Source organism: Lytechinus pictus, chromosome 10 (assembly GCF_037042905.1).
Source record: "Lytechinus pictus isolate F3 Inbred chromosome 10, Lp3.0, whole genome shotgun sequence".
NCBI classification, from domain to species: Eukaryota; Metazoa; Echinodermata; class Echinoidea; order Temnopleuroida; family Toxopneustidae; genus Lytechinus; species Lytechinus pictus.
Window position 1 is genome coordinate 12,962,218 of NC_087254.1, and position 15,346 is coordinate 12,977,563.

The 15,346-nt window shown below is 37.2% G+C and overlaps 1 protein-coding gene across 1 annotated transcript; it reads right to left on the reverse strand.

The window, feature by feature from the left end:
- Positions 1–3,489: 3,489 nt before the first annotated feature.
- LOC135155782 (uncharacterized) lies at positions 3,490–6,303 on the reverse strand. Its single transcript, XM_064106017.1, has one exon. It carries the CDS (start codon positions 6,301–6,303, stop codon positions 3,490–3,492), a length of 2,814 nt encoding a protein of 937 aa, XP_063962087.1.
- Positions 6,304–15,346: the final 9,043 nt, after the last annotated feature.

A 15,346-nucleotide genomic window follows, 5' to 3' on the forward strand; every position in this document is an offset into this window, starting at 1 on the left:
GCAGTGTCACCTGCGTTATGCAGGTGATTGATCTGAAAATGACCTTTGACCTTTAACCCAATAATCTGAAATTATATCCTTGTAGTTTGTGATATTTGTTAATGTTTACATTCATGTTTAAAGTAATTTGATTAATGATTTCAAAATTATCTGAAAAAACATGTGAATCTGTATGATGTTGAACTTGGATATGATGGTTAAAAGATATCCTTAATTACATGAGTATAATTTTAAATGATTAAAGTTTCCTTTAATGGTCAAATGTCTTTTCAGATCAATTAACTTTGTAGATTATTTCAAAATATTCGATTAAATTAAATGAATTTGTATGAGATGGGTACAGGATATCACAGTAATGTCGGGGGGTGGGTTGAGTTAGCCAATTAAGACCGTAACGGAGCAAACTTTACAGATGCTACGGGACACCAGATCTGAGCTTCTTCGACTTTATTGAGGTTTGCCAAAACCAACAAAATGAAAGGAGTAACAAAACAACAACCCCAAAGTCAGATGCTACTGGTGGTTGCACACCACCTACATCACCCAGGATACCACAAAGGAGTAGCAGCTTCTACATTATCAAAATCTCGATGAGGATCAAATGAGTCGGACCAGATCAGCCCTTTCCCAGGCCTGCTTCGATTGCAGTCCGACCTGCACCAGAACCAGGACGTGCAATAATCTACCTAACGTAAAATGCCAACAAGCAGTGGAGTCGCGGAACCACCCAAAAAAATATCATTCCGCTAAGGATTTGTTAAACTTTGAAACAGCCAATATGAAAAAGATACAAGTATATATATTGTTTTCACTCAATATTACGAGAAAACAAATCCTTAAAATCCTTTAAAATACATAACAAGGATTAGAAAATAACTAGAATTATATTTTTCGAGCGTACATACATCGATCATCCTAACCCTATCCAGTGATCCGGCTGATCAAGAGAATTCCAAACACCTGTACGAAAATAATATGCAAATTAGGCACATTCTTCTCGAGTAACCTAAATGAAAATTCCACTTTCCGACAGTTTCCCCGCTTGAAAATCAATCGACCCGAATGATTTGCTTCAAACCAATGATATAACAATATATACAATAAATTACACTATTTTCTGTACATGGTCCAATTTGTTTCTTCTATACACACTCTCTGTTACAATTCTTGTCAGTATAAACAATACATTTTGTGTAGACAGCTTGGATACAGTAAAACTGAATGAACTATATTACTCACTCAAAAAAAGGAATGTTCTGAAAGCAATCGAAACGTTCAGACTTTTTTTTTTTTCTTAAAAAAAAATCTAATTCAATATCCTTTTCTTCAAATTTCTTCCCCGCTTGAGTCGTTGTATTATCTCCAAAAGAAATTTTGTGAATTCAGAATAGTTACTCTTTCCACAAGAAAAAAATGATGTTGAGAATAAATGCAAATTTAATCCTACAAGTCTCAACTCTGTCACCAACAACTCTTTCTTTTTGCTTGAGTAACACAGCAAATATCAACTTCTGGGAAAAAAAAACAATTTCATCTTGTCTCAAGGATAAATATATATAACAAAAATTACCACTGTATCAACTGGAAAATCCAATTGAAATCGACGGAGGGAGTATACAATCAAAATCGAGGAACTACTTCATCACTCAACTGGGCAATCCAGTTAAAGCCGACGTAGGAAGTCTACCTGGATTTCTATGAACTCCTCTAGTACTCCGCGTTGATCTACGAAGTGGTGTTGGTTCGACATCAACTCTTGGTGCATTAAAGTCCTCATCATACGTAATAACATATGGATATTCATCATCTTCTGAATCTGAGGTATATCGAATAACATCCACTCCTTCATTCTCATCGATACTTGAATATTCAATTCCTTGTTGATCTTCGGGAAGGACATCATCTAGATCATCAGCTTCATCTCGTGGATCTAGAATGAGGTGTCTCCTATTTACCCACTTGCTTTCACCACCCGTTGCAGGTCGTATCTCATAGACATCATCTTCAGCATTCTTACTTTCTATCACATAGGCTGTATGATAGAATTTATCAGCTAACTTGTGTCTTTTGGTGAAAGCTTGTCTTCTTAGTAACACTCTATTGCCAATACTAAGCATATCCTCTGGGACATAGTCTTTGTGTCGCTCTTCTTCCTTTCTGGCAGCTGCTTGGAGTCTGGATGTGACTACATTACATGCTCGCTTCATCAACTTTGCTTGCTTCTCTGTGTACTCCTCATTCCAATCTTGTTCTACATTGCTTAGCAGATGATCAACTGGGATTAGAGGTTCTCGGCCAAACATTAACAAGTATGGCGTTACTCTAGTCACACGATGTGGGGTGGAATTATACACATGTAGTATATGTTGGATTAACTCAGGCCATCGCCTCCTTTTCTTCGGGTCGACCGAACGCAACAAGGCACACAACGTCTTATTGAAGCGCTCACACTGTCCGTTTCCGGAAGGATGGTATGGTGTAGTATGTGATTTCTTTATGCCATACAATTTGCATAATTCCTGTATCAACAAACTCTCGAACGAACGTCCTTGGTCTGAATGGATTCGGGTAGGAATTCCACAATGCGTGAACCAGTGATTTCGTAGTGTGCTTGCGACAGTCTCCGCTGTCTGATTCTTACATGGGACAGCTTGGGCAAATTTACTAAAGACATCGGTCATAACTAGTACGTCTTCGAATCCATCTCTGCCTTTGTCTAACTTCAGGAAGTCAATCGATAGGATTTCTTGGGGACGGAAAGCAAGAAGATGTCTCAGAGGCGGGCGAACACTTGGTGTAGGGGCTTTTGAAGTTGCACATCTCCAGCACTTCTTGACATACTTCTTCACATCATTGTGTAAGCCTGGCCAAAAACATCTCTTGCGGAGAAGCTCTACAGTTTTATGGATACCTTGATGTGCCCACTTGTCATGTGTTGCTTCTAACAACATATTTTGCAGACATTTAGGCACTAGCAGTTGTCTAAACTTGCCTACAATAGAGTCATCTACTACTCGATACAGAGCTCCGTTATGTTCAGTCAACTTCGACCATTCCTTGACAAAGCCACTCAAACCTGGAAGATTCTTATCATATTCTTGACCTGGCTTCCAATTGGAACTCCGCATGTTCCACACCTCCTTCAGTACCTCATCACTCTTCTGCATGGTACTTAGATCTTCATGAGAATAAGATGGTAGGACAGTCGACACTGGGTTGGTTGTGATTAGCAAGTCACTAAGAGCTGGAGTCTTTGGGGCATTTATTTCGACATCTGCTCTCACCACTAAGCAAGAAGCAACCTCTTGAAGTCCAGCCTTCAGCTCTTCAGTCGAAACATTCGCTGGGCATCTACTTAGTGCATCTGCGCATTGATTGGTTCTCCCTGGCTTGTATTTCACCTCTATATCATACATTGCCAGCTGGGCAACCCATCGCATTTCAGTCGCATTTAACTTTGCAGTTTTCAAATGGGCAAGTGGGTTGTGATCAGTCCAGATCACTGTGTGCGAGCGAGCCTTGAATGTAGGGACCAAACTTATCCGTTACTGCCCACTTGAGCGCAAGCAACTCTAACTTGAAACTGGACAGATCAGGATACTTCTTTTCCGATCCTCTAAGTCCTCTGCTTGCATAGGCTACTGGATGAACTTTCCCGTCATTCTCTTGAAGAAGGCAAGCTCCAAGACCTCTAGTACTCGCATCAACCTCAATGATGAAATTCCTGTCAAATCTAGGGTGAGCTAGAACTGGCGCTGTGGTTAGTGTTCTCTTCAGTTCTTGGAAGGCCGTTTCCTCCTCATCGTCCCACTTGAACGTAGCTTGTTCCCTCTTCTTCCCTTTCTGGCTTGAACCTGTGAGTGCATGTAAGGGGGCTGCTATCTTTGAGAAGTTAGGGATGAAGCGTCTATAGTAAGATGCCAATCCTAAGAATGACCTCAACTCCTTAGCATTCTTGGGAACAGGCCATGTCGCCACTCTCTCTACTTTATCTTGGTCTACAGCTATACCATCATTAGATACAATGTGACCCAGGTATCGAACTTCTCTCTGAAACAGATCACATTTCTTTCCCTTGACCTTGAGTCCATGTTCATGCAACCTTGAAAGAACTGTATCTAGACGACGTAGGTGCTCTTCAAATGTCTCTGAGAATATCAAGATGTCATCCAAATAGAGTAGTATCTGAGACAAATTCAAATCTCCTAATATGCACTCCATCACTCGTTGGAATGTAGATGGGCTATTGGTAAGACATTGGGGCATCTTCATAAACTCATACAGACCCCATGGGACTCGAAAGGCGGTCTTATCAATTGAGTCCTTATCCATCACGACTTGGAAGTAACCATGTGCTAAATCCAAAGTTGAGAAATACTTCGACCCAGACAATGCTTCCAAAGTCTCTTCAATTCTTGGTAGAGGGAATGAATCTTTCACTGTACGATCATTTAACTTGCGATAATCTATGCATAGCCTCAAACTACCATCCTTCTTTCTAACCAATACGATAGGGCTGGCAAAGCTACTCTTTGAAGGACGTATAATCTTCTGGTCTACCATCCCTTGTAGCATCTCTTTCACTTCTTTTACTTGCAAAGTGTGAATTCTCCTGTATGGTAACCTAATATCTGGACCTTCAGTCAATCGGATCTCATGTGGAATGAGGTCACATACACCTACATCATATGATCCCTTAGAGAATACATTCTTGTGCTTATGCAGTAAGCTAGCTACAGCTGTCTCTTCAACTGGGTCTAGGTCTTTTATCTCTACGCCTTGAGGTAGGGTGTCTTCAATTACGGTATAAATTCGAACAGAACCAATGTGAACATCAGTTTCTTGCTCTTGGTTACGGGATTCTTTCTTCAACTTATCATACAGTGGCTTGTATTCTGCTATGTGTTGCAATATGTTGGAGCCAAGAAGGATTGGGTACCTCATATGTTCCACAGTAGGTGCTCGATCTGACACTACCAGAAAATTACCCATCAATTCTTCTCCTTTTACCTTGATTGGTAACCCAACATAACCAACAATAGGCAACTCTACCCCTCCAACTCCAATCACGTGCAGAAAGATTCCTTCGCTCTTCTGAAGCTCTCCAATACGACACTTCAGCTTGCTCTCATACAAGGACAAAGGTATGATAGATGCTTCGGCTCCTGTATCAACTACACAGCCAATCTCTACTCCTCCAATGAGAATGTTACAGCATGGACTTTTAGCAACAAATCTCTCAACAAGGTTTGAGTTAGCTTTCTCTTTGGACTCTGCTGGTCCCACAGTCCCTAAATTGGCAGTTGGTACATAATGCGATGTAGGACTGGCACTAGTTTCAGACGTAGGATGATTGCTAACTGTACTCTTCTTCGGACACTCTCTACCCATGTGACCAGTCTGATGACAGTTAAAACAGACCACTTCTTCTGTACAGTCTTTCTTTGTGTGTCCTTCTCTAAGACAGTTGTAACACTTGAGTTTCTTCTTGATCTTCTTAGGAGTTTGAGTATACTGAGTAAGAGCCTGAACACTCTTGGCAATCTGAGCTACTTCTCTTCTTAGATCTGCCAATTCAGCTTTGACATCCGACTGTTCCTGTTCTTTCTCTTGCTTGGGAAAACTAGAACACATGTCAGCACGCTCAGCATACACTTCATGAACTCGTGGTGAACTTCTTGGTTCTTGACCAGAGAAAAATTCAAGCACTTCAGATCTCATCTCAAGAAAGTTCTTACTCTTTGAAGACATTTCAATTCGTCTTAACTCTCGTTGTACCCACTTCTCTTTAGCTCCACAAACGAAACGTTCTTTCAGCGAGCTATCTTTGAGCCTCTTCAAAGCATTCTTATCTTCTGTACTGGAAGCAGCTTTCTCCATGCGATCGTACAACCTCATCAAGGCCCGGCTGTAGTCGGCCAAACTCTCGCCCTCTTGTTGTCGTCTATTGTAGAAGGATTGACTTAGTGAAGGTACCGACTCTGACGCTGCAAAGAGTGACTGTAAAACGTTGATAATTTGATCACTATCCTTTCGCACATCCTCATCTCGGCATAGAACCTCTTCCTTGGCAACTCCAGCCAAATGATCTACAAGCGACTGTGCTTTTGCCTCTCCAGACAACTGATAGTGAGTAGTATAACTGGAAAACTCTTCAAGCCACTCTTCCAGAGATAAGTCTCCAGCGACTTTAGGTGGACCCTTAAATTTAGACAATTTCACTGGTGGGGGAGCACGTTGAATATTCAAGCCTTGCAGTGCCCGGGTAAGGACTGACACCATTTCCTCTACAGACTGTGACATCGTTACAAGGGCTATATAATTCTACAAAGGGGAGAGAAGGTCTATGCACATGTATAAAGTGGTGTAAATCAATGAACAATCAAAAATTAACTCTACTCATAGTTATCTAAGATTACCTAAACCACCTTTAACTCATTACCAAATGTTCATGTGTTGACCATTCCCTCTCCGAAGTAAGAACGTTAAAGTCTCTTGGATGTGTAGAACTTCACTGCCATCATCCTAGTTGGTCGCTGACCTCTGGACGATAGACCTCAATCGCTGACTTTGGGGTTGATCGCTGACATCGGAACACAGCCATAATCTGATGATCCCATCCTCGTCGCCATTTTGTCGGGGGGTGGGTTGAGTTAGCCAATTAAGACCGTAACGGAGCAAACTTTACAGATGCTACGGGACATCAGATCTGAGCTTCTTCGACTTTATTGAGGTTTGCCAAAACCAACAAAATGAAAGGAGTAACAAAACAACAACCCCAAAGTCAGATGCTACTGGTGGTTGCACACCACCTACATCACCCAGGATACCACAAAGGAGTAGCAGCTTCTACATTATCAAAATCTCGATGAGGATCAAATGAGTCGGACCAGATCAGCCCTTTCCCAGGCCTGCTTCGATTGCAGTCCGACCTGCACCAGAACCAGGACGTGCAATAATCTACCTAACGTAAAATGCCAACAAGCAGTGGAGTCGCGGAACCACCCAAAAAAATATCATTCCGCTAAGGATTTGTTAAACTTTGAAACAGCCAATATGAAAAAGATACAAGTATATATATTGTTTTCACTCAATATTACGAGAAAACAAATCCTTAAAATCCTTTAAAATACATAACAAGGATTAGAAAATAACTAGAATTATATTTTTCGAGCGTACATACATCGATCATCCTAACCCTATCCAGTGATCCGGCCGATCAAGAGAATTCCAAACACCTGTACGAAAATAATATGCAAATTAGGCACATTCTTCTCGAGTAACCTAAATGAAAATTCCACTTTCCGACAGTAATATAAAATTCTTCTAGGTCAAAGGTCATTTGGGTCAATGAACTCAAGATTTTATTAATACATTTTTAAGGACGTTCCACAGTTATGTTTGTGCTATCGTGATCTGCACATATTTTACACTCTGCGCGCTGACGTCACAATGGATGAACAGATTAATCAGCTGTAGACCTGAGCTGATTTTTCTCATTATCTGCAGATCCGACGGTTATTTTATGACCTAATAAACTGGAATTATTCCATGGACCATTTTTTTAAATTCCTCTACAATTTCAAAATACTTTACTCTGTAGTGCTGCGAAGTATGACGAATATGAGCCGACTTTGAATAAATGGTATAGTGGTTTGGAACTTTTCCTCACATAGATACAAAGCTTTTGGCATGTTTTGGGCGTTTTAAAAAGCACATATTTTGCTCTAATAAAAGTGCTGATAGCTTGAAAACAAGGAAAATGAACCTATACTGTTCAATGTTTGCACCTCTTGGGTATAATTCCTAGAGCTACAACGTACTTTGCAAAGTTTGGTGGAAATGACATGGGTTTTAAATAAAGTGCAGTATTTCTTGTACTTCTCAAGTTTGCTATTGAAATTTCACATTGACATCGAGTTTTTGTTATCTTTCGCGCAATTTCTAAGAACAGAGTATTATTAGACTTAAAAGAGCAAACAAATAGCAATATAAATATATTATCCATATTAAGGATATAATTATTAATCATATGCAAAATTTTATGATATTTTCATGGATTTTGACTGAGTAATAAAGCTTAAAGCTCATTGTTCTGATCTCATGAGGTTTAAAAATGCCAAATTCTTATGAATGCGCAATTCTGTAGAACATCCATTTGGGTGAAATTTGAAGCTCATACAGCAAAAAATCAAGCACATGGACCCATGTTAATTTTTGCATATTTGGAATATTCAGGTGCTTAAGTTTTCGGCGCATTTTGGGCTGTTTCAAGCCAACTCGCAACATTTTAGACACTGATAGCTTAAAAACGAGCACATGGACCCCATATTTTTAATACTTTAACGCCTTCAGAATATATTCCTCTACAAATCTAGAGAGTATGATGAAAATGGCATGGATTTTGAGTGTTTGTGAGCAGAACTACGGAGCCATTTGCATTTTAGACGGTATTATCAGACTTTGGCATGTTTTCGGCGCATTTTAGGCGATTTTCAAGCCAACTCGCAACATTTTGGACTCTGATAGCTTAAAAACGAGCACATGGACCCAATATTTTTAGCGTTTTAACGTCTTCAGAATATGACCCTCAACAAATCTAGAGAGTATGATGAAAATGACATGGATTTTGAATGTTTGGGAGCAGAACTACGGAACCATTCGTATTTTAGACATATTGGACGGTATTATCAGACATTTAAATTTGCACGTTTTCGGCGGATTTTGGGCTGTTTCAAGCCAACTCGCAACACTTTGGACACTGATAGTTTAAAAACGAGCGCATTGACCCCATATTTTTGATATTTTAATGTCTGTAGAATAAATTCCTCTACAAATCTAGAGAGTAGGCTGAAAATTACATGGATTTTGAGTGTTTGGGGTCAGATCTACGGAACCATTCGCATTTTAGAGGGTATTATTAGACTTTTGCATGTTTTCGGTGCATTTTATGCGATTTTCATGCCAACTCGCAACAATTTGGACACTGATAGTCTAAAAACGAGCACATGGGCCCCATATTTTTAACTTCCCTATACTTTTGCAATGCATTCCTCTACAATTTTGCCGAATTCGATGAAAATTACATGGATTTTGAAAAAAGTGCAGCTTAAACTATACCTTTTTAATTTTCGCGTAGATTCACGTCTTTTGAAGATTTGTTTTTTGGAAGTTTATGCACCAAAATGAGGGCGCTGCTGACTCCAAATAGATATAGTTTTGCCAATTAAAAGATATTTTTCTACTTTTGTATTCATTTATTTACATATCCTGAAAGTTTGATACGATATCGACAGAGTAAAAATGCTATTTAGTCCAATATTTCGTTCAATAGCCATTTTGTCCGATAACCAGTTAGTCTAAGAGACACTTCGTCCAAAAAGCCACTTCGTCTAAGATCCATTTCGTCCAATAGCAACTTTGCCTTATAGTCACTTCGTCCAAAAGATACTTCGTCTATAAGAGCCATTTTGTCCAATAACCACTTCGTCTAAGAGTCGCTTCGTCCAATAGCTACTTCGTCTAAGATTCACTTCTTCCAAAAGCCACTTCGTCTAAAATCATCCTATAACCACTTTGTCTAAGAGAATCTTTGTCCATATAGCCACTTCATCTGAATGCCACTTCGTTCAGTAAACATTTTGTTCGTGAATAGCCAATTGGGCCAAAGGCTAGTTCGTCCAATAGCTATTCGGTCTAATGTCCTGGTTCAACACCCACTTGTTCCAGTTGACAGTTTGTCCAATACGCATGCACTTGATCTAACTGACATTTGGTCTAATGTGTATAAGTCTACGCAATCGTGTGGTAACAACAGGTGTGAACGCCCCCAGGTCTTGCCTTTCACCCCTCCCCCACACACAGATTCACCCCTTTTGTGACAAATATAATGACCTTTTCAATTTCAGATATAATATCTATCAAACTATTAATTTTCTCTTCAGATCTCAACAGTGAAAATTTATTGTTTTCATAGAATTATTTCTCGCTTGCCATTTATTTCAAATACAAAAACAAAAAACAATTAATTATTTGCAACACCCAAATTGATTAAATTTGAGAAACTTGGCATAAGCTGAATGCGTCGCAGAGTCGGTTATCAAAATAACGTTAATAAATCGCTATTTGTGTCTAAATATTATTAATAGTTGTTCATCCTATATTGTGGTGTGTTTCCTTTTTCTTCCCGTTTTTCTACCCGGGGGGGGGGGCACATTTATATGTATACAAGGTTAACTGGAGGTTCATCAAATTTAATTGCAACTCATAGTTTCACGCAACCTACGTGATGTGCGATCTTCACTTCAGGCAACTATATGTATATATATTTTTTTCCGGGAGCAAGCACCCCCAAGTACCCCCTCCCCCATCTGAACCCCACTATGAATTTTGGTGACCTGTCGAATAATATCAAACAATCAATCAATCAGTTTAGTATCCCGTAATTAGTAACCATCTGGAATAAAATCATTGGAAATGGTTTTTTGACTGATTTGAGTAGGTATGGGTGTCAACATTTACCAAAAAAAAAAGTTAGGAGGAATACGGGTTGGGGTAGTGTATTTTTGAAGGTCAAAGGTCAATGACCTTTTTAAATATACTGTTATGGTATCTCCCAGATAAAATATTACAGGTTGGTGATCATGGTGTAAAAATGCACAGATTCTTACAAGAAGATCAGATAAAATCAAATCAAGTACTTACAATGCTCATTCACCCATGAAATTCAAGGTCAAAGCCTTTCAATGGTCAATGATCTTTTTTTACATTATATACCATATATGGTATAATGGTATCTCTGAGATGAAAAGGCGCAGGTTGGTGATCTTGGTGTCAAAATGCAGAGGTTCTTACATGAAGATCACATAAAATTAAGTACCAAGAATGCACATTAAACAATAACATTCAAGGTCAAAGCCTTTCAAAGGTCAATGACCTTTTTTACATTATATACCATATACGGTATAATGGTATCTCTGAGATGAAAAGGCGCAGTTTGGTGATCTTGGCGTCAAAATGCAGAGGTTCTTACAGGAAGATCAAATAAAATAAATATTAAGTACCCAGAATGCACATTAAACAATAACGTTCAAGGTCAAGCCTTTCAAAGGTCAATGACCCTTTTTTTTTAACATTATGTATCATACTGTATAATAGTATCTCTTGAGATTAAACGGCACAGGTTGGTGATCGTTGTGTCAAAATGCACAGATTCTTACAGGAAGGTCAAATAAGATAAAGTTAATCACCTAGAATGCATATTAATCCATAAAGTTCAATGACCTTTTTACATAGGCTATATATCGTATAATGGTATCTCTGAGATGAAACGCTGCATGTTGGTGATTTTGGTGTCAAACAGCAATTTTTGCAAGCAGATAAAAAGGCACAAAATAATCATAAAGAATAATTCTTCACCTCTGATATCCAAAGTCAAAGGTCAAAAGTTAATAAATATTTATATATCCATGCATGATTCCCCCAAAAAAGATATTAATCCATTATATTCACATTTTATTTGTGAATTGTAGAAAGAAAGATAGCTATTTGTAATGAAAACTTGGATGTTTAATAAATTTACTCTGAAATAAGGATAAATAATGGCCATGAAAAGTATTTACGGGTTAGAGGTCAATCAACTATGTCAATAACGTCAGGGACTTTAAGTAAAATTAAAGATAGGTCGATAACTTGATTGTGGCATGTCGGTATAGTGATTCTGATGGGATAAAGACTGGCCTGCGTGGAAAATGAACACAAATTTAATAGTTGAATCCTTGACCAATGATGATGTCAAAATACAAGTTCGAGGTGAAATTGAGAACAAATAGCACTTTTTAATATATATTGTAATGCATTGCCAATAGTGTAACAAAAATCATGTATGATATAATTTGAAATGGTGAAGTTGTCTAAAGTAGCAGCATTTAGATATGCATTTTATAAATCTAAATCAAGGTACTAATTTCTCTGTAGCAATACGTCACTTACCTAAAATGCTACAATCAATACTATATATAAACTATAACTTAATCTGTAAATGGAAAGGATAGGCCTAACTCTCATGGCAAGCATCATCCGAGAACATTTTCACATAGCCAGGGACAATGATGAAGAATTAAAATAAGGCAATCATTAGAGCTGGAGCCTGCAGATTTTGTCATAGTAAATGAAGTTAAGTGTCTCAACTTCAGCAAAGAGTAATTAAACTTTTGAAAACCTTCTGACATTTTCAGGACTTTGAACTGGCCCATTCAATGAAAGCCTAACATTCTGTCAAGGGATATCAGACCAGGATTTATATTATTACTGATATGTTGCACAGCTTTATTCTCAAGAACTGGAAGTGGTGCTGTAGGAGTTTTGTTAGTTAGGTCGATGGATGTGTACTTGTAAGCTACATGTATTATTTCCTTTTGAATTTCATTATTATGCCTAATTTGTGCATGATAACAATCAGTTGTTCTGGACCAAATACATGATCCTTGTACAAGCTGATACCTAGTAGAAATAGCATCATGGGTGACGTAAGGCAGAGAGCAGATATGAAGTTTTGTCCTGCAGCATTAGCATCTCAAGAGATTCTGGCAGCTTGCAATGAGAGGTAATTAATAATAATACAGGAATTCATCTTTGTTGAAGTTGAGATACGTAATGTAAGATACTTAATGCCATTTACTATGACAGAAGCTGCAGCTCTAATGATGGCCTTCATTTCATCTTCATCATCATCATGCTATAGCTGTGACATGAGAGTTAGACCTATCCTATCCATTTTCAGAAGATTAAGCTAATAGTTTATAATAGCATTGAGGTGAGTGGCCTATTAGTCCAGGATAGGCCCCATAGAAAATTGTCCAAACCTTGTTTTTTCATATATATAATATTTTTTCATGGTTTCTTGTCAATTCGAGGGTGCTGATTACGAATCTGAATGATGCCACTCGTGTAACCTTGAGCATTTTCCGCAAATTGGCAAAATCTAATATGGCCGCCAAAATATGCAAATTACCCATGAAAATCATAAAATTGCCAGTAGATTGGCTATAAAATATATGTAATTGTGTTGCAGGAGTGAAATACTCTCTGAAAAAACGATTTTTGAAAAAATATGTATTTTCTTGATATTTAAAATGGCCGCCATAGACCGCTGTATTCAACTTTATGTACAATATGAATGGGGAAAATAATTTTCACAAAAGTGAGCACTAAATGCAAGTAATTGTGATTTTTTGTGAAGTAATGGATGAAAACATGATTGCTAACGAAATATATCATTTGTTATGTCATGTGTGTAATAAATGAAACATTTTAGTATTCAAAAAGCCACCAAACGCCCTGACAGTATTATGTATAATGTTAATGGGGACAAAAGAAAATCACAAGAGTGAGTACTAAAATGCATATTATTAAGATAAGCGAGTGGCATATTGGCTAAAAATTCAATTTTAACGGAATATAATATTTGAGATGCAATTTATGTGATAAATGCTGTATTTTGAAATTCAAAATGGCCGCCATATGCCCATTATACATTATGTACAATGCGAATGGAGAAACTCATTTTCACGAGAATAAGTACATAAAATGCATGTAATTGTGATATACGAGTAAAATATTGTCTGAAAACACGTTTTCTAGCTAAACATATCATTTCTCTAGTCATGCATGAGATAAATGCTGTATTGTTAAATTCAAAATGGCCCCTATAGGCCCTAACAGTATTATCTACAATGTAAATGGGGACATGTAATTTTGTAAGAATTTGGATTTGCTTGACTATGAAATCCATATAATCCTTTTGTATGAGTAAAATATTATTTGAAAGCATGATTTTTATGAAATATAGCATTTCTTCTGCCATGTAAGTGATATATACTGTATTTTGACATTCAAAATAGCCGCTACAAGCCTTAACTAAATTATGCTACATGCGTTTAGGGAAACTTATTTTCAGTGGTAATCATAAAATATGCATGTTGCTGTGATGTACGAGTAAAAATATTGTCTTAAATATGATTTCTAAATAAATACATCCCATGTTGCTCATGGAGGTAATAAATGCTGTACTTTGAAATTCAAAATGGCTGTCATAGGCCCTAAAAGTGTTATGTACATTGTAATTTGGTACATATAATTTCGACAGAATTTGGCTTTGCTTGACTATAAGAATTGCATATAATTGTGATGTTAGAGTGAAATATTGTCTAAAACCATGGTTACTAACGAGATATATCATATCTGGTGTAATTAAGGTGGCAAATGCTGCATTCTGAAATCGTAAATGGCCGCCATAGGCCCTTACTGTATAATGTACAATTTGAATGAGGACAGAGAATTTTCACAAAAGGGCATATGGCGGCCATTTTCAATTTTGAAATATAACATTAATCACATAAATTTTATATAATATGATATATTTCGTGAGTAATCATGTTTTTAGACAATATTTCACTCATACACCACCTGTTAAAATCATTTGTCCCCATTCACATTGTACATAATAATGTTAGGGCCTGTAGCGGCCATTTTGACTTTCAAAATCCAGTATTTTCACCTACCTGGCAGGAGAACTGATATATTTTGTTAGAAATTGTACTTTCAGACAATTTACTCATAGATCAGAATTACGTGCATTTATGGTGCTCACTCCTGTGAAAATTGATTTCCTAGTTCGCATTGTACATAATACAATATATGTTTATGGCGGCCATTTTGAAAGTCAAAATAAAGTATCATAACACAAACTTAAAACCTGAATGATATATTTCGTTAAAAATTATGTTTTTTTAGACAGTATCCCAATTATTTATCACAAATAAATGCATTTCAGTGCTCACTCGTGTGATTTCATTGGTCCTCTTTCCCATTGTACATAATACTTTAAGGGCCTTTGGCGGCCATTTTGAATATCAAAATACAACATTTATCACATACATGGCATATTAAATAATATATTTTGTGAACAATTATGTTTTTAGTCAGCATTCCACTCGTTTACTTTAATAATATGCATTTTAGTGCTAACTCTTGTGATTTGTTTTTGCCCCCTTTGCTGTAGTACATAATACTTTTTGGGCCAGTGGCGGCTATTTTGAATATAAAATACAACAATTTTCCCATACATGACATGATAAATGATATATCTTGTTAACATTGATGATTTACATACATTACTTCGTCCATATATCACAATTACTTGCAGTTTAGGGAATATTTTTGTGAAAAATATTTTTCCCTATTCACATTGTACATAATAGGGTATATGGCGGCCATTTTGATTATGAAGAAAATAAATATTAAAAAAAAAAAAATAAATCGTTTTTTCAGAGATTATTTCACTCCT